This window comes from Lepidochelys kempii, chromosome 11 (genome assembly GCF_965140265.1).
Source record: "Lepidochelys kempii isolate rLepKem1 chromosome 11, rLepKem1.hap2, whole genome shotgun sequence".
NCBI classification, from domain to species: domain Eukaryota; kingdom Metazoa; phylum Chordata; order Testudines; family Cheloniidae; genus Lepidochelys; species Lepidochelys kempii.
The window spans coordinates 46,324,799-46,352,774 of record NC_133266.1 but is presented as its reverse complement, the minus strand read 5'-3'; the positions used below and the strand labels follow the sequence as shown (position 1 = coordinate 46,352,774).

The following is a 27,976-nucleotide window of genomic DNA, read 5'->3' as shown; positions in this document are numbered from 1 at the left end:
ATACAAAAAAGTAACCCAGGATAGACATGGATAGAAGAGCCTTGTTCATGCTATAAGGGATATCTGATGGTGTGGGAGGGAGTCAAACTCCTCCATTGATTGAAACACCCCTAATTTAAAACAATTTCTGAAGTATGGATAATCTCCTATACAATAACTGATTTACCAGTGTAGAGATGTATCCTGTTGTCCTTTTTTATTCTCCAGCCTCAATGTATTTCAGTGGTGAGTTCTGCACATAGGTGTTCAATGACAGGGTATCACCACCTTCCCAAGAATTCAGCAGCCAAAAAATCTGGCACAACATCCACACTCTGCCTCAGAACTGTGTTCCAGATTGAAAGATTTAATTTGTGTTTGTAGGCTTCTAGCCCAGATATTTGTGAAGACAGCCTAAAAAACGTGAGCTAAGTACAAACTGATGCAATGGTGTCTACATGAGTCTGCAGAAAGTCTGAAAAAAATCTCAGATGTGAATTGCTAACACCTTCACTTCAATGTGTTAAATTGGAAACCACAAAGCGGCAGTTTAAATGTCAATTTCACCTGCTTACCATTTAGTTGAAACAGCCAGGTAAGATGCCTGTCCTGCCCCCACTTCCCCATCCCCAACTGCTTGCCATGCCTCCCCATGTACCAAAATCTAAACTGTCCAAGAGCTTCTGCTTCCCCAAATAACTTTTCAATGAAGTAATGATGGTTTGTCAGTACAAAATCTCCTGCACAATGTGGGAATGGCATAGAGTAAATCGAATCTAATACCAAGACATATAAAGTGTACAGATTGCATTTATCATTTACATATTGAAGTAATACATTTTAAAAACATTTAAATGAAACTCCAGCAGATCTTCCTATCAGCCTCCTTGCAGTGCTACTGTAACCCACACACCTTCTGGGTGTGGTGTTCTGTCCCATCTAGTAGCACTGAGACCACTTAGAGAGAGAGATAAAATGAACCTGCACTACGGCCTTAGCTAATAGGCAGGTGGCTTTTAGCCCATGCGGTAGAGGCTCATGCACTAAGCTCCAGAGGTCCCAGGTTCAACGGGGTCTGTTGGCATTACACTATAACATGCAGGGACATAGCTGCAGAATTCAGGTCCAACTTATTGCAGAGTACCTGGGACCCACAGACATCACAGGGGGGCTCCCCAAATCCAGAGAGTGAAATTAAATATACAAATATACTTCTCATGAGGGCCTGTACCCAGACATTTAGCAGCAGACCTTTGTATGCATCACACAGTATGCCACGGCAACTTTTATCCACAGGAAGACACACCACAGGATAAAGGAAACCATTGGTAGGGGATTTTGAAAATATTAGGCTTCTAAAATAAAAGCTAGTTTATATGGGAGCTACATAACATTCCCCAAAGATTAAAGAACTGACAGAAATGCTGATCCCTCTGTGATGCTCCTGCATGGAGTTTCTTTATCGCAACATACATGCAGCAGAAGGAGAAGACTAAAATGTATTTAAAATGTTTTAATTGAAACTGCTACAAAAAGAAAGGGCAAGATAGATGTATTTTGTATGTTAAAGAGAGTCAGAAAAAGTAAATTCTAGTGGTTTATATGCCTTAATACATTTAAAGAACTCTTAATATTGGGAACGGTCTTCTATTTGGTAGACAAAAAGTAAGTACCGCCCCAATCCTGTAAACTTATACATAGGGTTTAATCCTTGCACCCTCCAGGAGGTTCACACTTTGTGCAGACATTCACCCATACATATAGGCTTGCAGGATCAAGGTCTAGTTGTACATGTTCCCAGACACAGAAGGTACAACATGAAAAGAACCACCCCCACAAAGTTTATGTCCCAGATTTAATCTACTTTACAACAGTTAGAATCTACTGGGGAATGAATGACCTATTTAAAAAAAACACCATTTTTATTCTTTTGCAAACTTAGAAGCAATAATTCACTGGGAGCCCAATTTAACTAAGAAATATTGTGATGCATTGTTAATATAAACAGCCTATTGCCATATTACATTGCCATCAAAGAAAAATATTTTGCAATACAACAAGTCTACCACACATCAGAATACCCTCTTTTTTTTTTTTTTTTCTTTTTTTTAATTACTTGACTCCTACCACAGCAGGTTTGCACTCGTATAGGGATGTTTTCCCAGCATGCTTTGCGGGAGGCTGGCCCTTTACATTTGGCAGAACCAGCTAGCTGCAGGCCGAAAGTGGCTATTTACAGGTAGCAACTCCACCTTCCTCTCTGGGGCAGGTAAGACCTTAATTCTTATTACATTTCTCTTTTATTGCTAAGGAGGCAGTGTGTTTCTCAAATGCTAAAACTGATAATTATGCTAATCTGGAAAAAGTACAAACAATGAAGCATAAACAAACAATTAAAACATTTTAAAGAGAACAACTTCCTTAAAGAATTTTATTCTAAAATTTACTTTTTCCAGCGACTACTTGCTTTATTTGAATTTTGATGTATTTTGTGTTAGCAGTAATACTTTATATGACATTTCTGCTTTTGTATTTCTCACATGTGTAAATGAATCAGTGCTATTTTTCTGCTTTACTCCCTTTCAGCAATCTGCCTCTTAGATACAAAATTCAATTACCACATTTGGGGCCAAATTAACAGCTGGTGTTGTTGGATGCAATTCCACTGAGAAACTCTTATGCCAGCAGTGACTTTGGACTCTGGCTTTAAATATTAACCAAATCAGACAGACTATTAACTAGCGCTTTCTGCAGCTGAAATTTACTTGAAAAAAAATCAGTCATATTACTATTTTATACCCTCAAAATACTACAAATGCCACATTAAAGACTGGGAGACGAGGGAGGAGGGTGGCATTGGATGCTACAATAACAACCATATATTTCTATGTACACAGTTGAAAGAAAACCACTTTTCTGGCAAAGAGAATTGTTTGTAGTCATATACTATGCCTGTACTTTAATATTAAGCTTTCCCTGTAACGTTTACTGCCCAAGAGCTGTTGCCTGCATAGTCTCATATACTATAGTATTTTTCCTTTCATGTGAGAAATTGTGTGCCCCCTCAGAAACTGTATTTGGCATAAAGCAGGATGCATTCACCTAAATTCAGTTTCATGGGACTATAGCATTGATTACTTTTCTCCCTGTAGATGGATTCTATTCTAGTAACAAAGACCTCATCTTCACTTTTCCCTTAGATGGAAAATAAAGCTGGAAATCATTCAAGCGAGCCCTCTGTGCACAGAGCTCCAACCACAGAAATCAAAGTGGGTTTTGTGTACTGAGGGTTTGTTGGATTGTATAATTTAGTATACATATCTTAGCCTCCTACTGTATACTGCAACCTGTATGAAAGTCTGCATGGAGATGAAGAGAAGAACACTAGATGATCACCCTTTGCTTAAACAGAAGCTATGGTAATAGCTGCTTCCCAATGAGAAATGTCAGCAGACAGAAATGTAGCTATGTCTCTTTTCATAGTGCTACTGATGATAATATACTTATTCAGATTCATTTTTTTCTCAAAGCATTTAAAATCCAAATTCTGTTTAAAATGCAAACAAAAGTAAACATTTCCCATTGATTATTGTAGATTATAGAGATGAAAATATCAAACCTGTGCTATAGGTCACCACACAGGAAAGCAGAAAACAAATGAGAAAACTGTTGTATACACACAGTGGCGGATTTAAAAAATATATATATACATACACACACACACACACCAGCCACAACTTAATCTATTTTAACGATTCTCACCTGGTGGGGAATCTTCTCTGAATTCTACTGCTTCCCTCCTGTGGGATGATTCTCCTCACTGAAATTGGAGCTACATTCTCCCCCTAAGGGATAATTCAGAAACCTGAATAAGGCCCCCATCCTCCAATCTGATCTGGATGGGTGGCCCTTGTGTCCATGCAGAGTCTCACTGATGTCTCAGGGCTTGTCATCTTCACTGCAGGGTGAGCTTGAGATACACCTGGAGTGTTGCCTCTAACTCAGCTCCTGTCCCAAATCTTTAGCTCAAGTTTAGTGGCACTGTAAACTCGAGGTGGCTGGCCCATCAGGAGGTTTGGGTTTGAAGCTCAAGTGCTGCTGGCACTCAAGATAGCTATGCAGTGGAGACGTATTTACTCTATCATGCTAATCCAATCAATGTTGTGTGTACAAGGAATGTAGGACTGGGCCCAGTCCCTCCCCAGCACCAAAAGAAAAAAAGCGGGGGGGGGCCAAAAAGGAACAAAGGTCAAAATTCCCCAGAAGCAACCCATTTGGTTGCTTAAGCTCTTAATGGGGAATGCAGGAATTATTCAGGGGAAGTTCTTTGGCCTGTATTATACAGGAGGTCAGACTAGAGGATCACAGTGGTTTCTTCTGGCCTTGGAATCTATACAAAGAGATTTGCTGCATGCTGTTCCATTGTGTGATGTAAGGACTGGAAGCATGTATTTGAATAATTTGAGGTCACTTTTAAATTACAGGACTTAGTATTGTTGCTGAATGATTATGCTACAGATGTGTTAATAAATGTTGTTGTTATAGGAAGGTTCAGAAAGTAACACTTTGTTCCTTTGATGTATTCATTTAAATCCTAAACACAATGAAAATATTCTTCACTATCTCTAGTGAAGCACTGGAATAGGTTACCTAGGGAGGTGATGGAATCTCCTTCCTTAGAGGTTTTCAAGGTCAGGCTTGATAAAGCCCTGGCTGGGATGATTTAGTTATGGGGATTGGTCCTGCTTTGAGCAAGGGGTTGGACTAGATGACCTCCTGAGGTCCCTTCCAACCCTGATATTCTATTATTCTATTTAGAAGATCCTTAAAGAAGATTTGGTCAGTCTCTTATGTACTACAAGACATAGTATATAATCAAAGAATGGTTCCAGCTCAGGCCTGAATCAGAAAATAAACTGGGGGCTTGTCTACATGGGGTTACTCAAGCAAATTAATCCAAATTAACTAAGTGTGAATTTAAAGTAGTTTAGTTAAACTGCATTAAACACCTGTGTGGAGGCTTTCATTCACAACTGAAGTGGCCTTAAAATAAATGGAATTAAGGCCACTTTAATTCTGAATGGGAGTATCTACACAGGGGTTCAATGAAGTTTAACTAAGGCACTTCAAGTTCACACCTTCAGTTAATTCAGATTAATTATCCTAAATGTTCCCATGTACAGAAAGCCTTAAGTGACAGGAAGAGGCAACTCCAACTCTCTGAACTGAGATGCACAGACAAAACAATCTGATGGAGATGCATTCAGTGTGCTCAGACCTTACCATACATACTGTTCATTAAGCAATATGTGTGAAAGACTGCTGATGCTGATTAATATGCAACTTGGGTGTAAAATATACACAAGGACGACATTAATCAGCATTATCATGGTGTCTGAAGGGCCTTTATGTAAACTCTTAAATGAGTACTTGAAAAGCTGATATTTTTAATGCTGAGAACACATTTATTTAAATTTTACAAATCTTATCAAACAAACTATCTAATCTTATTTTAAACAGATTTTTTTTATTGGGGACTTTTTTTAGGGTTTCTAAACAGACAGACAGGAGGTCAGTCTTCTTCAACCAGTCCTTGGGGAAGAAGTGTGTGAAATGATTTACGCAGCTCCAGAGTAGATACAAGTTTATCATAAAGAGGATTTTTTTTTCATTTCTTCAGTTTAGATGCTAATACCTATGAAGACTGGTACCAGCTTTATGAAGCCTTTGACTAAATTATAGCTATATTTCAGAGCATATATAAAAGGGAAATTGTGGATGCTGCTTACATAGTAAGGGTCCAATCCTGCAAACATGTATGTATCTATTTAGCTTAACAAAGAGAAAGAGAGTATCTTGATTACTGTTAATAAGAACCTATGTGAAGAACAAATATTTAATGAGTGGTAATCAAGCAGAAAATTATACAAAATGATCCAATGGCTGAAAGTTGAAGGTAGTCAAATTCAGACTGGAAATAAGGTGTAAATTTTTAACTGAGAGTAACTAACCATTGGCACAATTTACCAGTGGTCATGGTGGATTCTCTATCACTGACAACTTTTAAATCAAGAATGGATGTTCTTCTAAAAGATCTGCTGTAGGAATTATTTTGGGGAACGTCTATGGCCTGTGTTATACAGGAGGTCAGATTGGATCACAATGGTCCCTTCCAGTCTTGGAATCTATAAATTATGAAGCTTTACTTCCATAACTAGTTCTGATGGCTTTTATATTTCTTCAGTCTAGTTTAATTAGGACTACTCATATGACTGGAGTTAATCATGTACACAACTCTTTGCAGGATCTTGTTCTATACCTTGCAAGGTGCTAAACTAAACACAAAAGTACAGGAAAAAGAATAAACTGCTCAAAAAAGGATTCTGGAAAATAGTTGTTACCAAACCTCTGCACGGAAGAAAGTGTAAGTGGAAAAAGACTAGCATGTTTTTATACTGAATACATACATTCAAGAGAATAATGAATAATTCCTTAACAACAAACTGTATTGCTGAGAACATGATGTGGGTGGTTCTTACTGATATATTTTGGAGCCATCTTTCACTCTCCAGTTTATCAAAAATCCATTAAGTAATAACACACTTTTGCTATAGATCACATATTTACTGGTACTCCTTCCTTAGATCCTGATTGTGTTTTACACCTTACTGCTTAAGTACTCCCATTGACTACTCACAAAGTAAGCTAACAGCTGCTCTGCATGAGAAAAGGTAACCGAATCAAGCAGTTAGTACAAATGGGCAAACATATCTGATTTGTGATTGCTGCACTAAATTATGTCACTCTTCACTGGTTTAGTCTAATCCTCCAAAATTGAGTCCTTGTTATAAGAAAAAAGAACTAAACACAAATTTCTTGATAGAAGTAGCTATCAGAGCTAAATTAAGGTTATCGTTAGATAAATATATCTTTAAATGGTTGCAACCCATTGATTTACCCTCTGAAGAGATTAATGATGAAGAAAGAATCTCAGATAGAACTGATAGTCTATCATTAGAGCTGGACCAATGCTACAAGTATTTAAACATTTGTTTGAATAAGAACTCAGTATGTTTTGTGGAATTTGTGACCCCTCTCCTTAAACTCAGGTTTCAGAGTAGCAGCTGTGTTAACCTGTATTCGCAAAAAGAAAAGGCGTACTTGTGACACCCTAGAGACTAACTAATTTATTTGAGCATAAGCTTTCGCTACATCCGATGAAGAGAGCTGTAGCTCACGAAAGCTTATGCTCAAATAAATTGGTTAGTCTCTAAGGTGCCATTTATGCTCAAATAAATTGGTTAGTCTCTAAAGTGCCACAAGTACTCCTTTTCTTTCTCCTTAAACTGTCACACTTACAGCAGCAAAATGTTTTTGGTAAGAATGTATCCAGAAATATAGTGTTGGAAATAATGGGCAAATATATATTCACAGAGCCATACTGAAAGCTCTGCTTCGTATCTTTGTTTTTCTGGCGCCCAATTGGTATAGCAATTTCACAAAGGGTGTCTGGGTGTTTTTTGTTTTGTTTTGTTTACAGTTGTAAGGAAGTCTTCCTTGTGGATGCAAGGCATTGTATACCTGATATTGTGTTCATTTTTGGCTGCTATTCCTTTGCTTTTGTTCCCCCACCACAGAGGATCCCTAACCCCAGCACAGGCATTTTTGTGGATCTTCCCATGACACATTCTTACATGGCCTAATCAACTCCTCTCTCTACTGGGAGCTGTTTAATGTTACAGTGCAGATTTCCAGTGTCAAGTGGTATCGAACAAAATGTAATCCATACAAACGTGAAGGCTTTTGCCAATCAGAGGAAATAAACAACATAAAGGCAAAATGTAAAGGACAGCTACTGTATCTAGAAAGCAGCAGTCTGAAAAGGATGGTGAAGGATAATGGGTAATAACTAAATTAGCTTGTAGTGTGAAACCACACACCCCCCCCCCCCCAAAAGCCAGTGCTATTCTATGGTATAACTCCCTTCTATATTCGTACACTTGTAAACGGAGGGAAGTGCTCGTGCTGCTTTCCAGAGTCTTGGTATGCCCGCACCGAGAATGCTCACTCTGCTCTCAGTGGTAAACTAAAGAAAAAACAAAGGAGAAAAACAAAAATGATACTGAAGGATAAGACATAGGAGGAGAGATGAAGGGAATTAGATTTATTGAGAAACAAGATGACTTGGGGGGATCAGATCAGTCGATAAACAGCTTCAAGATAAGACACATGGAGGAAAGGTTTTATTCATAGCCTGTGAAGACGGCAGGACAAGCAGGTGAAGTTTAAGATAAATATCAAGAGCATTTTTAGCATTAAGAACCCTACTTGTTTTAGTCAAGGCACCATGACTACTGGTATTTAAGGCTGGTACAGAAGATATTACTGAAAATTATATAGGGCCAGATCCTGACCTGAGGTTGAGCAGAAAAGTGGCTTGTAGCCACCTTTGCCCACACACCCAGTCTTAGGAGACTACGAACAGCTCTAAAGGACCACTACAGCTGCCAGCCATCAATGGGGGTAAGGGGACCCTGGCAGTGTCTCCCTAAGCCAAAAGTCAGAAGGAGGGCTGGTGGTGGTGGCATTGTGCTAACAGATCAGGAGTGGATTCTGTTGAAAAATGCACTGAGGGGATCAAACCCCAACGGTGTACTGCCCTACCGTGGGTGGATCTTACCTTTCACAGATACCTTTTGTACTTTAACACTTGTATAACCTGTCATACCAGTAAGGTCCCATTGAACTGAGTGGCCCAGAGCCACAATGGCACACAAGAAGCATTCCTCTGTAAAGTTCCATGAGAATTCCTGGTAGATCTCACTCCCTCCCAGAGTTGAGCCCTCTGATAAGGGCAGAACAGAATAATCCTGGGGCCAACATTCCACTCCCTTCTGATCACACAATTCTGGCTGGGATGCACTCATTGGCTCACCAAATGGACGCAGTAGTCGTAAACTGGCAAGTTTTAAAGCCCTAACAGAGGGACAAAGGGTGCCTGAGAGGCTATGGTACTGAAATATTGAAAGTCACCTACTAGCCAGAGGCTGAAATCCTTGGAAATGCCAGAGTCCTGCTGCACTGTACTGCAATGCATGCTATGGTGCTACCATTAGACAAGGTAATATAACAAAACCCAAGTCTCTTGGGTTACTAATTGTATAGTATGGGCCAAAGGCAGTCTTTGGCATGCAACTCCCTTGTTTATAGACACATGATAAACTGTAAACTGAGTAGGCTGCTGCTGTTTTATTGTAGACTCACCGATGTTCACAGGTACAAATTACATATCACTCAAATCAACCAGATGAAGGCAGAGACCATATGTAAATTCCCTTTGCAAAAATCCTTCATGTTTTAAAATATGAGGTTTATAAACTAATTTAAAGCTAATTATACAAGCAACATAACTGAAAATCTGCGTGGAAGAGCTTATTTCAAGGGACTTATGAGTAATGATGTAATCATAAAGGAAAAGCTTTATTTAAAAACAAAAGCTTGGGAAAACCTCAAAGCATTTCTGTACAGTGATAATTTAAAAGGAACGGCTCACAAATAATGAATGTTGTTGCAAGTTTAACCAGGGTTAAGGGCAGCTTTTGTTGCAGTCTATCACCGTTCTTGTATCAAGAAACTGTTACTGGAACAAACAAATCTTAATATATTGGGCTTGAAAAATCTATTTGTATCTGTGATGAGTCGGAATTCTCTCTGTGAGTGTCCAACACCTTTTACAAACTCAGACCTTTCATTTAAATTTCCGGACCTACTGTTGCAAAGAAAATCCTCCAAATCTGACGTGTGTTAACCATTGCTGTGCTGTCTTCCCAAGCTTGCAGAAAGACAGCTCCAGTGCGGCTGCTGTTACTTAGAGCTTTCCCAAGTAAAGCTGAGTGAAAACTGTTGGCACTCAGAAAAATGCGGACATCAGTGAAACAGAGAAATTTTATTCTACTATTGCTTGGGAAGCTATGACATGGGCACCAGAGCTATTCAATGAGGTGGAAAATCAAGGTTGCACAGGATAGCAGACCCACTATCCAACTTCCTCAGCCAACACATCTAGGGAAAGGTACAGGAGCAGAGCTCCGCCCACCTCATGCCCACTTCTGCAGTAGCAAAAGCAACCGCACTGTGAGAACAGATGCAGAAGGAAAATGTTCTTACTCCTGTCCAGCAGCCTGAGAGATGAGGTTTCAAATTTAATCTGTTGTCTAATAGCCAGAGGCTGATACAAAAGATGGAGCCTTCAGCAGATTACAGGGACAGCATCTTGGTGAGAATTTCCCAACACCTGGGAAGGGAGGAGTTGACCGTCTTATTTGGGCATTGTCCTTGGACTCTTCCATTTGCAGACTTTGCCTGGTACGTTTAGGCATCTAGCTATCAGGTATCTGGTAAAATTTGTAAGCATTGCGTGAGAGGACTATGTTAGAAAAGCAGTGCAGAGTTCTGAGACTACAGCTTGGTCTACGTGTTTAAATTCACCTGTTTAAATTCAATCTGTTTTTAAACCCATTTAGTTACACTAGGGCAAGCCCTTGTGGTGGGCACTCTTGTTTTCTGTTGCCAGTCAACTGAAGCTAAACCAAAAAAAACCCACCACTGTTAAACTGAAATAAATGTGGTAACATAGGCCTTGTGTAACGCCAACAGACCCCAATCGCTGGTGGGCAGGATTGAACCTGGGACCATGAGCCTCTTCTGCTAGCTCATGCTGTAGCAGACTCAGTCTCTAGCTGGGCTAGGTGCCACTAGACGTGGGACAGAGTGCCACACCAACCATGCATGGGTTACACTTTCACCGGTATAACTAAATCTGTTTAAATTAAGATGTTAGGTTAAACTGGTGCAACTTTCTTTCATAGACAAGCCCTGGTTAATTTTGGAATGGAAAGCAGGAGAAGAAAAGAAACAGGAAAATGTGCACTCCAGCTATTCTGGAGCAGCAGAGCAGCTCATCAGCAATCCTGGGAAGTTGCTGAAATTTACAGCATCCTAGGAACTGCTCTAAGTTGTGCCAAGAAATAGCAAGAATCCAGAAAATGCAACAGTGAAACAAAGCCACCCTTCCCCCATTCCCTTTCAGCTGCAGCTTCTGAGTGGCACATCTCAGAATTGCAGGCTCAGGTGCAGCCTTAACTAAGGAGTAGTGACTTCCATTCTAGAATAGCTTTGTGCTATGCACTAAAAAGTTATTCCAGACATGTGTCAAACCTATAAGAAAATCTCAGCAGCATGGATTTACAATGCATTATGTGAAAAAGAACCTTGTAATACTATTCTGAAAATGTATAAAGGTGAGATTTGGCACACTTCTATACCTTGAAGCATGTTTGAGCATTTGACCATGGTTTGAAAAAGAGCTGCCTAGATGCAATGGAGTAAGAAGGACCTTTTAAAGCCCTGCTTTATAGTGTGAAATGCAGAAAAGACATTAAATACAACACACTGTATCAAACAGTAAGGTACTGAGTAAAGCCAACAAAAGCAAGAAAATTTGGCATTAAGGTTCTCTGTCTTCAATCTACCTCTGTGTCCTAGTATTACAGTATATCTTGGAATCACTCATCCAAGACTCCTGTCTTTAGACACAAGAGAGGTCTTAAGGATAAAGTGGCACTTAATTTCCTTGCTTTTGTTATTTAAATCTGAATCTTAAGTTTCTTTTAACATAGATTTCTGGGGCCCTATCATACCATCATTGCACTTGGGGAAATCCTACTCAAGTCAGAGAAATTCACAGTGTGACATGATTTAGCAGAGTACAGCCTTTACCAAGTACCTTGAATAGAAACCAAAGGGCAACCCTGAGCACTCAAGCAATGTGAATCTCACTTAGGACTTTAGCATGTTTACAAAACAGATGCTGTAGATGTGGCTGTGGGAAGGTTTAAACAGCCAGGGGAAATCCACACTTTTCTTGTTCGTGAATTGAGGTCTACCCACCAGTCAGACATGAGTCTAGCTACAAAGGGCTAGTTTTCTTAAGCTTTTTTTTAATTTGTAATTTTAGTGCATTTCATATTTTGTACTTAAGTAACTTTTTTTACCCACTGCTACAAATGGAACAAAAGCATATTCCGGTTTGTGTAAAATCAGACAGACCTATGCAGCTCAATGGCTGATGTGCTAATACCTAAAGCCATCACCCTGTCTGTAGCCCTGTACTCCTGACAGAGCTGTAACAAATGGATACATTTAGGCCAGGTAAATGCAGACCAGATTTACTTACTGAGACCCTCAAGTGTCTGCTGAACATTGAATATTCATCAGCTAAAACAATTACACTTAGCATGAGCTACATGTTTTAAATGGCATGGAAAGCAGTTTGTACAGTACCATGCTTATAGTTATTGAGCAGCAACTAAACATTATTCTATGATGTATTATCCCCAACAGTTTTTACGAAAATTGTTAATACATTACACAAAACACATTACACAATGGATAAATACCATTCAACCCTTGTATTGCATCCTGTTAAACAGTAATACTTTGTCTTTCATGTAGTACTATCACCTTATTAGCACTAAGGAATTTTACACATCTAATTTATTTTTACCATTTATGCATTTCTGCTTGTACAATGAGTCATTTTTGTTACCATTCAATTTTGCATTATGTGCTGCCGTGATCCTGCAACATTATGGTTGCAAATAAGACAGGCACATTTATGGTCAAATTGAAAAAAACACTCTTCATTACCATTAAGAAACTTCTTCTGGACATTTTTAATGAATAGCAAACCTTTCTAATTTTTTAAACACACTTTTAACCTATATTATGAGCCCAAATCTAACTGACATTGTTTTTTTACCATCTCTGAGAAATTACATTTCCCTCAAATACATAAGAGGCGAAATAGAATTTTGTCACTTATTGCACGCAGAGCAATTGAGGTATAGCATGCATCTGCTGTGTCAGTTTCTGCTGCCAAATCTGTGCTATAAGAAGGTATATGATATTTTCCGCTTCACTATTCTACATGCAACAAAATGCTGCATTCATTTCCTATTAAAAGCTTTCTGTAAAATAAATAAATAAATAAAACCCTCTGTTTTGAGTTCCAATCTATGGTGCTCCTGGAGTCCATGGAATTCTCTGCCCATATTGTTCATCTCAAAAATCTGACTCGTCTAAAGAGGGATGCACCAAGGTCTTTTTCACATATATTGCTGATCTTACACAAGGTGGAAGGTACGTGCCAAAAAGTTGCACTGAGGAAAATGCTGCAATTTCTCTTTAAATATAATACGTATGAGGCACACAGGAATAGAATTATAGATTTCTTCAATGGCCAAAAATATTTTTTCCACGCACTCTCACAGAAATCAAATAATTTTAGACTTTTTTGTTTGTTTTTTTCCTAGTTCTTAACAATGGTCCCTGTGCTGTGGTTGGTCATGTCTACCCTGAAGACTTTATCTATGTAGATATACTTAAGCTGATACCAGAGGAGCAAATTTTCCCAGAGGTTAAATATGCTTGTATCAGATGTTACAGCAGAGGGTAAATATCTCCTTCTGAAAGTCATTTGTAATGTAATGTGCCCAAAATGGGTAACGAGCAAGACACGCTTTGAAAGTAAAAAGTGAAGCACCTCTGGCTTATTTCCTTGGAATACCCTTTCTCCCATACCATGCCACCTTTTGGTCTCTGATAGCTCTAAAATGAAGGGGATGTAAAACTAGAGAGCCATACTGCTTTGATCAGGGAAGACAGTGACCATACACACATATACATAAAACTATTACAGGGCATCCATGGCATGAACCTCTCCAGATAAGATACCCTTCTCGTAAAAGTCAAATAAAACAACAAAGTTGTGATAAATCCCAGGCATCCAGATACAAATATGAAAAAATACATCTTTACTGAGTTGTAAAAACTCCTTTTACCAAAGTCTTCCAACTACTCAATATACCAAAAAAGCCAAATAAAACTCCAGAATATTTGCAGTATTCTCACATATGAACAATGCCGGCATTGTACAATATCCGTTAAACTAAGTACCCTTTATGCACAGACAGCCTGCTGAAATATGTATAATAGAAAGGTATCTTATTTAAACCTAAAAAGATTTATTACAGATTTCAACATTGGAAGCTTACAGTCAACATGAAATCTTTTCTTAAAATAAATATGCACCGCAGTTGATAATTTTTCAGCAAGTTTTAAAGATAAAAAGTTGGTTTAGTCAATTATGTTACTGTTTAAGTTTCTTATGGACTCTTCACCACACTAGTCTTAATTTTCTTTAAGACTGCATAAATCACTAATCTCTTATACACTCTAATTTCACTTTCTAAAACTACCAATAGTCTCTCACTCCACTAGGGAATTTCCTTAAAATACCATGTATCAAGACAATACAATCTCTGGCCAATAGACAGAAACTTTAAATGTAATACTTCAGCTTTACTCTAAACCACTTCACTGTAATAAGATGAAAAATGTAAAAAATAAATCTCACACAGTTATTTATCTAAATTTTAGAGCATCGTCACTTTCCTATATCTCAGCACTCAAAAGGTAAGTTAAAATTGTGTACAAGCAGAAACTTCAAAGCTTTAGTACATTTGGAAGTTTATATAACACTGACTTTAAAATACGCAATGAACCTCTGCAGAAAAATCTACTGAACCAACTCTACCATTCATATCCATCTCAATGAGACAACTACTACATGTACTTGAAAATCCAAACTTTGTGATACGTTATCAAATGTTCCCTGACAATTGTTCAATTTACCTTACACAACGTTTATATTATAGTTGTCCACTTACAAACATTAAATAACTGCTTGTCTGTTCTGCTGAGCAAACATCTCTACCTGTTTTAATTTCCGATCACTGTCCACAATTTAAAAAGTTGTTACATACCTGCAGTTAGGAGGAGGATCAAGGGTTATTTCAGCTAGCTCCTTCTGAATTCTGTGGGTGAAATGAGAACAGACACAAAGCATTTGAGATAGTCTATAGAATAAATCAGGAATTACACTGCCCTCTACCACCATGCAGTTAAATGCAAGATTGGCTGTGCCTTCAGTAATGCTAACATGGCTGCTTCCTCTTTGTTCTCAGAGGCATAACCCAAATCCCATAACAGAGAAACTTTGCAGCTTTTTTCTTACTTGATACAGTAAATAGGTAGAACATTTACACCTGAGATAGGTAGAAATATCCCACAAGTACTCATAAAAGTAACTATTATCCATATCTAAATGCTTTTTACCAGAGAGATTTTCTTTTCAAGCTTATATGCAAATGAGGGAAGGGGGGGGACTATACAGGCATATTTGACAATGACTTTAAACCAGTGCAACAGAGCTGTAACTGAGGCTGAATTAATAAGCTATATTGTGACTAAGTGGATGTTTTTGACAATATTTTACCTGCTGCTTCATACTGTATTTAAATAGTAAATCTATAAATTTCCCAAGCTGCTTTTATTACTGGAATAATTCTTGGAGAACCAACTTTGCTTCTGTACACACACTCCTCTCCCAAGATAAGACAGTATTTTTGCTGTTTTTATATAATATTAGTAAAATAAATTATCTTAATCAGAAATAATCCATGATCGTTTCACTGTCTCCTTTGACAGCAGTTACCAAGTGCTAATAATATCCAGAATATTTTCTAAACTTTTTGTCAATTAAACAAGTTATCCAGAAAAATATGCTTAGTGTAAAAGGTGTGTATTAAACTACTTCTAAGGACTAAAGAAATTTTGTTTCTTGCTGCTAATTATCTGTAAGCCAAGAGATACTAACTTTTTAGAAAAGTAGGCCCATAAAAATAAGACTGAACAACTGTCAATATGCTATTGATTCCAATTTAAATGAGATAAACAAAACCTGATCCTGAAAGACCTTTCAGGAATAGTCCTATTAAGTTCAATTAGATGACTCAGTACTACTCAAGATATGTGGAATCAGACCCCATCATGATTGAGGAAAAGAAAGTCACACTGAAAAATTCAGTGGACAGATTTTCTGTACAATACATCTCAAGCTTTTCAAAAGGGCTGACAAAAGCATTATCTTAAACATATTATACTACAAGTTATACAAATAATCAAATACTTTAGCTTCTTTACTGAGGGTATGTCCACCTGACAAATGGTATAGCTGTAGTGTGTCAAGCAACATTGCTGTACTGTACACACTTACTACAGCAACAAAAGGGGGTTTTCTGTCACTTATAGTAAATCCACCCCCTCAAGAGGAGATAGCTGGGTCGATGGAGTTCTCCCACTTACCTAGCTGCATCTACAACGAGGGTTAGGTCAACCTAATTATGTCATATAGTATGAAATGTTTCACAGCCTGGCCCCTGAACAATGTAGCTAGGTTGACCTAAGTTTCAAGTGTAGACCAGGCCTGATTTAAAGTATCTACCTTAGATATTCCTATTTTAGACCTCTATTTCTTTACAAGTACAAAAATCAGTGAAAAATACAGATAGTATTTTACTTATGGCTAACACTTTAACATTTCAAGGAGTATTTACTGAACTGGAATATAAAACTCCTGAGGTCTTTATGAAAGTTTGAGCTACAGTGTCCATGCTGAATAAGCAAAGCACAAAGTTGTTCAATAGAGAACTGACTCTAAAATTAAAAAATCATTTTTTCACTGTTACTCTTCAGATCTATTTGCTATTGGCCATAATGTAATATGTATTCTGAAGGAAAAGTGAATTTAAGGGAAAGGTTTAGTAAATTGTGTCTTATCTCAAAAGACCACAGCAGATCAAGGGATTTAAAATCTGCCTGTTTCACATGGCTGAAGTTAAAGAAAATACTTACTGAAAGCCAGTCTGACAGAAATTTTATATGTAAATACAGATATTTATCAAATCGACTACAAGAGGTTTGTGAAGTTTGACACTTAAAAGTAGAGGCTATATATTAATCTCCAGAGTCTGATTCTGCAGGCCCTATTAAGGCAAATGTCCTATTGAAGTTGGTAGTTTTTCCCAAGTAAGAACTAGAGAATAACACATTATATTGCATCCAATGAAGTGAGCTGTAGCTCACGAAAGCTTATGCTCAAATAAATTGGTTAGTCTCTAAGGTGCCACTAGTACTCCTTTTCTTTTTGCGAATATAGACTAACACGGCTGCTACTCTGAAACCTGACATTATATTAGGTTACTGTATATAAAGGATATACTGAATGTTGGCATGAAAAGAAAGTTATAAGTACAATCCCAAACCCATCTATTTTTGCACCAGTTAAGTTTTTGTAAATATTTTTATATTCAATAGCACTGATTGTCAACAGTACACACAGTCTATTGAAATCCACCAGAAGGATGGTACTCTACACAAATAAAGAAGAAAGGCTAAGCCTTTGAACTCAGATGGAAAAAATGTTTACAGTTCTCATACTACTTGCAAGGATAAAATTCATGTTGGTGAATAAAAGCTTTTAGTAGCCAATATTTTAATTTTTAAAGTTATAAAGTTCTTAAGTGTCTCTTCCAAAGAAATGTGACAAGTTTATTTAATGGTTAGCTTACTAACAGTCTCATTATTGAAGCTATTGATTGACAGCCTCCTAACTCAAAAAAGTTTGTAATTCAGTAAATGACTCCCTAACACAGCTTTGCAAGAATCCATCTGTCTTAAAAATGCAGTGCAAATATTACAGTTAAAAAAAATACAGCGATAGAATGTTTTACAATCACTTCTTATAGTTATTACCTTTTAGCACTAGTGGATAGCTTAGCAGTAGTTTTGCTGGATAGTTTGGTATTTTTCTTCTGCTGGGTTGCAGAAGGTTTTCTTTCTTCTTGCTCTTCAGGTTCTGGTGCTGGCGGGTCCCTCTGATCTGCATCTGAACTACCACTGCTGGTACTTGGACTTTCATCATCTGACCTTTGCCTGTCACTGGACATGGTGGTGAACTTTTGGGGGAGGAAAAGAGAGGGGAGGGGGAAAAAGCAGAGTTTACTGTAGGTTGCAGTTTGACAGTTACAAAGTAATATTTACACTTTTTTCTTTTTAAATATAGAGCTCTCCAGGTTTTTTTAAAGCCCATTCACACTTTTCCCCATACCTTAGACAACATATCAATTGTCTGCTTTATGCGAAGCCAGGAGACAGGGACTTTAGCAGGGTCCTTCAGGCAATGAAGCATTAATAACTTATGACACATTGTCAGTAACAGACCTCGCTGAAAATGTTTTTTAAAAAGTCACTAATACCCTGTAAATATTTACACTGGAGCAGAGTATTGTATAGGGTCCAAGCAGCCAGACCACCCCCTCTCTCTGAGACAATATATGGCCAATAACACTCCGGCTGATTTCAGATTGAAATTTACACTCACTCTGTCTCTTTGTATTTAAAGGGCCGTGAGGAGGAGGAGTGATTTTTTTTTTTTTAAAACACCGTACATTTAAAACAACTCAGAAAGCAGAAGCCTCGGTTATTTACATGGCCAGGAGCAAGAATTGCATTTGGCCACCACAAAGCTCCTGGAGGGGGAAGAAGCATAATTAAAGCTGCACCTTCTGCAAAGCTTTCAACGCCACCGATTCTTGATCAGTTTGTACAAAACAGACCGACATTTTTAGGGGGAAAAATTATATAGATACACGCGGGAGGCACCCAAATGGGGGTGGGGGGGTGTGCTGAAAAAGAAAATGAAGCTCCTAGTAGGAAATTGCAGCAGGGTTGAAATGCAGCTTTGCACACACACACTCGCCCCCTTCCTCCCGCCCCCGTTGGCTTTGTGGGGAGAGAGCGAGCTTCCAGCGAGGAGGGTACGGAGGGGTTGTTATGGTAGGAGGCTCTCCAGGATCAGCATGGTGTGTGTGCACCAAGTGAGGCGTGAACTCAGTCCCGGCTCCTCTCTCTCCCGGCCACCGACAGGCAGCAAGCGCTGAAAACAAGAACAAAGCTCCCTCTACCAACCTTCCCCCCCCCGCCCCCGCGCCTCCTCCTTCTCCTCCTCCCCCCACCAAGCTCGCCCAGGCTCCTGCTGCAGCCACCTAACCCGCTTCTCCTTTACCTTCGCAGCCGTCCTGTCCCGGTGTTAGGTCGGAGGGGAGGGATGGAGGGGGGGAGGGAAGGGGATACAGTATCGGTGGAGGGGCTGGAGGAAGCCGGGGGGATATAAAGCAGCAGAGGAGGCTCTGTGGCCGGGCAGTGTGGAACATTGAGAGTCGGAGCAGGGGGGAGAGACGGGGGGAGGGTGCAGTGCGGCTCGGTGGCCGGAGGGTGGCGCTGGCGTGCCCCCTTTTTGCAAAGCGGGCTCCCGCGGCGGGGCAGGGGGTAAGAGGGGAGAGAGAGAACGCGATCTTCCACTCGGGGGAAGGAGGCCGGATGGAACGGGGAAGAGCCGAGCGTTCTATCGCCTCCGCCCCCTTGTGTCGCTACGTTCGGATTGAGAATATTGCAATCAGCAAAGTTCCAAACGACATGGGGGCGGGGGAATGGGCGCTCGCTCCCTGGCTGGTAGAGCGCGCCCCCCTCTGGGCTGCGGCGCGCGCACGCTCTCTCGCTCCTCTACCTTTGAAGGGTGCGTGCGTTCTCCGGGCCTGGCCAAGGACAAAGAGTTGGTCCTTGTGCAGCCCCCAAGTTGGCATTGGCAGCCTGGACCTTGCTTGTGTGCCTTACTAGTGGCTGGTCCCGTCCCCCCTTCGCCCATACAGATACCTTTCTCGCAAGCTTGCAACTCCCGAGCAGCCACTACGGGAGGAAGAGCCTGAGATCCTGAAATTACTTCAGTGCCATGCACAAGTGTGCAAAATCTTGCTGGGGCCTCGCCAAAGCAGCGAAACTGACTTGCTCTGTTTTTCCCGGCGTCCCCTCTCTTACTCACTGCTGTTTATAGGGTTGGTCACTGAACCTGCGGTGGAAAGAGGCAGGTCACTCAGGAGTAAATGTATTTATTTGGGCACTGGAATTGGTTGGGTGTGAATAATATAGTGCCTTAACAGACGGCATGTCAAGTCTGAGTGAAAGCTAAATTCTGCCAGGTTTTGTCCCCAGCACCAAATCCCACTGCCTCAACTGGTAACATGTTCAGTCTTTCTTGCTGCAAAATCTGGGCCCTAGTGTGCCCCAGCACAGGAGTGCTGCAAAAATCCAGGTCCTTCTGGACCCAGCCCATTTTTGGGACCCCAGCCCTTAAATTAAAAATGTATAAATAGAGAAGATGTTTCACTGCTCTTACTGCCCCTTAAAATTCCAGACCTAGTAGCCCAGTCCCACAAAAACTCTGATCCAGCAAACAAGGGCCACAAACCCAGAAACTGTGCCATCAAAACAGGCAAGAAGTGCTGCGACCTTTCTACACACCCAAAAAAAAAAAAAAAAAATCAAATCTATACACCCCAGTACAAGAAAGTTGTAAAAACTCTTATTTGGCACCTGTGTCCTGCTGCATCCAGCCAACTTTTATATCTTTCTTTATATCTAAATTACACAGCTTCTCTTCGTGCACTAGAATAATCCAGGCCTTAAGGTATTGTGGTGCAACAGTGCTGCAAAAAGAGGTGGAGATATGCATTTCACAACTATATAAAACAAGCAGCAACAAAGTTAGCCATATGTATTCAAAATCATATTTCTTCTAAAGTACTGTCAACAGCACGCTGATCTGCCATACTCCATAAATGACCAGCCATACAAGCTGTAAAATCTATTTTTTAGGGGGGAGAGGTGTCAAGCATAATGATCACGATATATGCCAACTGGAGGATCATTTTACAGAGAAGCTGGTTTAGGATGGAGAGTCATTTCCTTCCCCTGTCTAGTCATGCAGAGAGTAATTTCTGGTGGTTACTATTCCACTATATGATGTAAATAACTAAACGCAATCAACAGCTGGAGTATTTGTATGTGGCAAAAGTGGGGACAGTATGAATCTAGCACAAGAAGGATGAAAAACTGAATATTCCAACGTTGTCCAAGAGATGATCATATTGAAAATTAAATCACCTTGTATTGGAAAATTGATCATAGCCCAACAATATTTGTAAAGAGTAGATAGTAGTTGATGTGGATGGGTGAGAATGGGATGGGAAAGGACTGTTTAAAATAATGTATTACTTGAAATGTTTGTGCAAAGACCAAATACAGCGATTAAGAAGAAATCTCCTTTGAAAAGTGTTGCCCACAAAACAGTTCACACCTTTAGCCAAATGACTTAAAACTACTGTATTTTCTTAGGATTAATGGGATCCAGGAGCCAGAGTGTGTATTCTGTGATCTAAAAGGAATAAACAATTGGATGTGTCTGAGTTGACAGTCCTCTGGGTAACTGAAGTTAGTACAAATGAAATGTATGCTAAAGGTTTGGTGGAAGTGTGTAGTGATGTGATGTGGAGAAATAGTGGAGGTTTGTTTGTTAAAGTACGCTATGGAGAATTCCCCACTCACCACTACAGGCAATTTGCCCCTGAGGTATGCTGTAGAAAATTCCTAGCATAAACAGTATCTAATATGATGAGCAATCTGGGCATAATTAGTAAAAGAGAGACATGGCAATATCAAAATCTAACAGTCAGCACTACAAGGCTTTTGTTAATATGTGGATGATGCTACAATATGGTGCTTATTAGATTCAGAGAACTTTGAAAGTCAGGATTAAGTATTTTAAATAATATTTTATTATAGGTGAAAATTAACAATACAGCCCAGCTATCCAAAGAAGGATAATTATGAAATGATAATGCAGTGTGAGTGTAATTAAACTGGTCAAAGGTTGCTCACCGTATCAGCCACTACATACTTGTTCCTGTGTGACTTTTAGGACGTAAAATGAAAATAAAAAGAGAGCCCATTTAACAAGGATTAACTGAAAAGACAGACTAGATGTGATTTTCAGCTGTTTGTACCTTCATCTTCAAACAGATTTATTACAGCAACTTGCTGATGTAACAGATGTTTATTTGAATGAATATTCATTCCTTTGACATCAAGACCCAAGGGATGACACTTTCCTCTCAGGAGCTGTGTTTTCCTCTTGTATGTTGGTTATTATTTCTATGTTGTCAGCTGCCTTTTAAAAAGGGATGACATTAAAAAAATATATAAAGTAGGTTATTGAAGTGGTATGATACAGTCAGAGCCAAAGGAGAAAATGCAAATTTTGTTAATAGTAATACAAAAACAACATACTGTGAACTTAGTGACTAATCTTATTCTTCATAATTTGACATCAGCTGGATCACTACTGATGTACCTATTACGTATGTTCTTTTCCATCAACTCATTACAACTATGAGAAAAGAGCTAGCATTGTGAGGTACAATGAGTGTAAAGCTCAACTAAGGACAGTTCAGATTGATCTGAAAAATTCAGGACACTTGCCCGTGAGGGATGCCTGCATTTCCTTTCCACAAACATTGAATATGTGCATTGGGTGCTGTTTCTTTTGATCCTACCATCAAAAGCACTGTGTCTGGGCAAAATAGAGAGGCATCAGGTATGCTCTCATCAACTCCCGTGGATATCCTTTTTAGAAGGTCAGCTTTCTGGACACAGCTCAATGGCTATTGTGACAGAGCACAGATGTGTAGTTGTTATTGGTGCATATGCTGGGCTACATAGATCTAGGTATCCCTTGTAGGATTAGGAACTCATGACTCAGTCCCCCATCCCCTCAATCTGGCAGATGATGCAGTAGTGGGAAGTAACTAATTGCCTGACTCTTTTGTCCCATTCTGACAGCAGAACCAGCAGGGAAAGCAGGTTCCCCTTCTAGCAGCAGAACTGGGAAGAGAAGGACAACTCATTGCTTGACACCCCCCTCCCCCGCACCCCACACACATCCCTAATAGCATAAGGCCCCACCTATGATAACAGAATGCCAGGGTTGTGTCAGTTCACCTTTAGGAACAGCTTAACTGACATGGTCAGTTGTCTGCTCCATTTTCATCAAATGTTCTCATTCCTGGCGGTAAATGACTCTCTGAATAGCAATAAGTATTTCTGCTCTATCTATGCTTCCATACCGCACTCTTGGAATCTGAATACCTGTTGGAATTCTACCGCAGTGCCAGAGCTACAAACGATTACAAAGTTAAAGAAATGAATAAAGTATTTTTAGGACAGCGGTTACTATGAGTTAAAAACGGATTGCACTTATATTATTTGATATTTGTATTATGGTAGCAACTGAGGCACCAGTCAAGAAGCGGTTGAGTACACAATAATTATAGGATAAGGCCCATAAAATATTTGTATTTAGTGTCAGGTCCTCTGCACTGGTGGAAAGGTCAGCATGGCCTACTCACCCAGCCTACAGAGGAGAAGTAGTATCTGCCTCAAAGAATCGTGATCAGCTTACTTAGCTGAGAAGCACAGGAGGCCTGCAAAAGTTTGAGGAAGCTATAAGAAATGGATTTGAGAGTTAAATTAACCAAAATTAGTCAAAAGTTTGGGAGCAGTGAAATGGTGCTGTAGATGGCAACATGGGCCATCATTAATATTAAGCACATTCTTTGTCACACCACCTGTGTGATGTGAGAATGTAGCTGTCTTTAAATAACTGGTTTAGTACCACTTCTCAGCTTTCTGAGAAAGACTTCATTCAAAAGTGGTTATGATCTGAGAGTGAGGTAGCTCTTCCTACGTATCCTGTATTTTCAAAGGGAAATTTCCATTTGCCTTTGTCTTTCAGATCATGATATAATGAAGTTCTCTATTTCACACTTATTTTGGCCACCATACTCTTTCCAGGCAAGGCATGAACAGGTCTTCCTTTGGAGTCTTTCACGGCACTGTTTAACGGGCTGGATAATTGTCTGAGAGACATGAGGCCAATCCAACCTGTTCAGTGTGGTGTCACCCCAGCACTCTCCGCTAAGTAAATGAGAGAAAACAAATAGAGATCAAACACAAGTCTCCCAAATGACAGTGCTAAATACTATGATCTGCAGCTAAACTTGTCTCTGTGTCCCTGTAATGGAGTGTGTACCCCACATAGGCCCAGAATGGGCTAATGTGGGCTTGAGAGGCCAATTAACTACCAGGCTGCAGCTGGAGGGGGAGCCAGGCTTAATTGACATGAAACCCACTTGAGCAAGAACAGGCTGGTTACAATAAAGAGAGGAAGTTTATAGTACAACAGGCTCATAGGGAGAGAGTCTGCAGTCACTTTCTGGGAATAGAGAGGAAGTGAAAAGGAAGCCCTTTGGGTCAGGGAAGGGGCTTGTACCCTGACAGTGACTGAAGGGAGAGGGCAGCTGGGGAGAAGAGAAGCTCCAGAGAAGGAGCCCTGAGGGTCATTGGCTTGGGAGGAGCCAGGTCTCTGAGGAGAGTGAGGAGGAACTCTTCAGAGCCCAGGAGTGGGGCAAAGAGTGTGCAGAGGATTGAGTGTGGAAAGAGAGAAGGGTTTTGTTCCTTTCAGTTGGGACATTATTACCCTGGAATGGGAGTGATTTATGTGACTTGGGCGAGGTGCTGAGCCATGGAAGACCTAGTGAGAGGCAGACAGCCTGCAGGAGGTGCTGGAGCCGAGGATCCTGGTGACAATATGTATGGATGCAAGCCAAGGGGGTGCTTCAAGAGTGAGCGTGCCCCATCTTAGTCCCAAAGGATTCTAATCTGTCTCGTCTATTGTTTTATTCACTTTTATGTTTGCAACTAAAATGTGATGAGTTTTTCAATAAAGTTGAAAGGCTGCTGCTGGGGCCCCCAGTAAATGGGATGTGGCACTGCAATGTGCGCATCTGCTTATAATACTTAATAAATATGTAACTCAACCTGCTGTATCTTTTCAGGCAGGAGAGTTTTGTGACTCTGCTTCCCTATCACCACCCATCATGAGTATGTTATAGTCCTCTTGAGGTTAAAGTTGCAACTATAACAGAAAAATTAATGTAGTGAGTGTCTGTCAAATGCTCAAGTACAACTTTAAAATGCTTCCCGTATATGCATCCTGAGTTAGCTGAATAGATGTTCTCATATCTTTTAAACAGCAGTGGTTCAGAACAGTAGACAAAAACAAACTTAACTGAAGCCATCCTTATTTGCTTGTTTCTTTGCCTAATTCTGCCTCGTCAAATTTGAATTTTGGATGGTTGCCTTTTACTTCCTTGTTTCTTGTAGTATTTCTGCTAATGCCTATAGTGAATATTATGCAGTGTTGTGTTTTTTTTTTTTAAAAAAAAGGATTCGTTGGTTAAATAAAAATAAAGAGCACTATTTTAGATTAGAATAAATAAGAACATGATGCTACCTTCAAAATAGTGTGGAAAATATGCTGATGAAGCTGCTTCCGTACATCTGCCATCAAAAGATTATTTCACTTTGTACTATATCCCTGATTTTGAAAGCTATAAATAACTTCTCTTGTGGTTATTCTTATCCCTAAATTACTTTAGGTTGTTTTAATTATTTTTTTTAATGGATATCATCATTCCTGAGTTCTGCTTATATTTATTTCCATTTGATCTCTGGGTGAGACTGGTCTCTTGGCCTTTGATGATAGCATGAACAGGACTTTGAGTAGTTATTTCCCTGTGACTAGTTCGTATTGATCCTAGTGCAAAAAGAAAATCATTAGCTGAGCAATTTCGTGGACAATGGAGTTGCTTCCGTGTGACTGGGGATTGAACTGGAACAATATGTGGAGGCCAAGATTTTTAAAAATAGTGACTAAAGTTAGGTTCCTAAATTCACTTGTGTGCCTAAGCAGATGGCCTGATTTTCAAAAGTGCCAAGCACCTAGCAGCTCCCACTGAAGTCAGTGTTTTGTACACAGTATCTCCATCTCAGCATCAGCCCAAGGATAAAATAATTTTGGAACCTATGAGAAGTCAATTGAAATGGTCAAATCATGTTCACTTTGATGAAAATTTTAATAGGTTATTCAATGTATGATTTTTCTACTTTTTGCCTAGTCTTTTCTCAAACATACTCTGAAGTGGTGTAATATCTAGATAGGACATAGCTCTAGCAAAAATGCTTGTGTGATCTTATTTTTATAAAGAAAAATTTGCAAATCTTTCATGGAGATACACATGGCCAAATTCATAGTGATCAGCCTAGAGAGATGTGGCAAAGTATAGTTCCCATTGGTGAAAACTGTCAAGTGTCTCAGAATGTGAGAAATTCTGCAAAAACAAACAAAACAACTCAGGAATAGATCTCCACTAGCTGTGTCCTTTACTACAATGTGGTACATGAGACCATGCAAATTCTACAGAGGTAGAGCAATTATTTCATTCCCTCAAAAGCTCTTACATGAAGTAATTGGGCTGTTTGTATGTTTGTTCAGTGCTTACACTAACAGAGCTCAAACTCATGTTGCTTCATGCCTGATCAAAAAAACTGTTTAGCTTCTGACCCTCACAGCTGGTTGAGAAATCCCCTCTGGCTTGCATTATTAAAATCAGGTTAGATGACACCACAGTTCCAGGCTAACCAAAGTCATCCCAAGTTGCCACACACAATACCACCAGGATGCTCAAAACCAAGGATATAGTAGCTCTGCTATGCCATCCAGTCATGCAAAAGAGGCAAGGAAAAAGAATCATTTGAGTACATTCATGTCATCTGAAAATTGATAAATAAAAAACGGTCTAGGAATCCTGCTAATCTGTAGATCTCCCCACAGGAAAGGGTTCCCAGGAGGGATGTTGACAAATGTGGTGTTGGGGTCTCTCGGGCTCATCTTTCTAGGAGATTTCAGCATCCAGACAGACTATGCCCAAATCTGCTGTCCATCATGGATCTCATAAAGGTGATCTCCAGCGCGTACTTTTGTCACATTCTTAAATCAGCTCATTGGTTTATAAGTGGTCTTGGGGAATATAGTAAGTACACCTCTGCCTTGGTCGGACTACTCTAGCTCCTTTGAGCAGACACCAACGCTCATATTTATAAACAAGAAGGTTCAGCCATCAGCGGAGAAGCCGAGGAACTGGGAGACACACGGCTACAGAGTGGTCACTAACGCTGACACTCTTGCATCCTTATCCCCGCCGGCCAGGTCTGCAGGTTGCCTTCAGTCTCTAATGGTCTTCATGAGCTGAAGTAGGAAGAAAGGAAACTGGAGCATGGTTTGCAGAAACACAATCAGTACAGATAAATCTCCTGCAAAAGTTTCCTAAATTCTACATTGCAGCCAAGGTAAAAATTAAGAGAGCCTTTCCCCTCCTCTATCAAAGCAACTGAATCCTGCTCCGTAAACCTTTTCTTTGCTCTGGCAACCTAGACTGAATCCATTGCACTCCAGAAGCTAGCTCAGTACAATGTAAGGAACTGACCATACACTTTTCAGAGAAGATCAACTGCATATGGCAAGTCTTCTCCAGATGGCAGTAATCATACACCAACCCCGCGACAGAATACACCTCTCTTCCCGTCACACAGATTTCAGGATGTTCCTGGGGTAAGGCAGTGCTGAAAGAAATCAGTTGCCACCTGTGATTTGGAGTCATGGCCATTTTGACTGGTAAAAGATGTTCAGAAGCACCTGTCAACACCAGCTGTGAAGAGGGAAACCTACCATCCACCCTAAACTATGCTATCGTTCAGCTAGTTGTCCCAAAACCATTTTGAGATCCAGCAGACCATGCAAATTCCATCCTAGTGTCAAACCTCACATTTTTGAGTAAGATAACACAGAAACTAATGAAGAGCTACCTCCAAGCACGCTTATCCACTAACAATATTTTAATTACCTTGCTGAATAGGGGCCTAAGAGCACTTCTAGCCAGTGTTCTACCTACTATGCTGGCTCCCTCATAGGATTCTGGGTCAGTTTCAGAGTATCATTGTTAATTTTCAGAGTTCTCAATGGAATGTTCCCCATGCCACTTGCTGGAGTGCCTCTCATTCTCAGGCCGTGTTCTTGTCTGCCATCCACTTTCTTCAGGAACAATGAAGCTCTTAGCTTTATGGGGAAAGCTCATGAGAGTAGAAGTCAGATTTCTCGGCAACAGGGTTAAAGCTTGCAAATGCCTTACTGGAGCAGATAAGAATGACTGCACAACTCACTGTCTGCAGAGCAAAGAGTAACAAT

General features: G+C 39.9%; 1 protein-coding gene across 4 annotated transcripts in view; it reads right to left on the bottom strand.

Annotated features, from left to right (window-relative positions):
• The window catches only part of UBE2E3 (ubiquitin conjugating enzyme E2 E3), an 83,319-nt gene extending 63,574 nt beyond the window's left edge, over window positions 1-19,745 (bottom strand). The window contains exons 1-3 of one of the 4 annotated variants that reach the window (XM_073306058.1): window positions 19,654-19,745; window positions 17,695-17,897; window positions 14,865-14,915 (exon numbers count right to left, since the gene is read on the bottom strand). In XM_073306058.1, coding sequence (XP_073162159.1) covers window positions 14,865-14,915; window positions 17,695-17,888 — 245 coding nt within the window. In that variant the 5' untranslated portion in view covers window positions 17,889-17,897; window positions 19,654-19,745. Of the gene's footprint in view, window positions 1-14,864; window positions 14,916-17,694; window positions 17,898-18,049; window positions 18,465-18,503; window positions 18,877-19,006; window positions 19,318-19,653 lie in introns of those variants that run through there. The other 3 variants (XM_073306057.1, XM_073306056.1, XM_073306055.1) reach the window with 3 other exon arrangements.
• Between the last annotated feature and the right edge of the window lie 8,231 nt (window positions 19,746-27,976).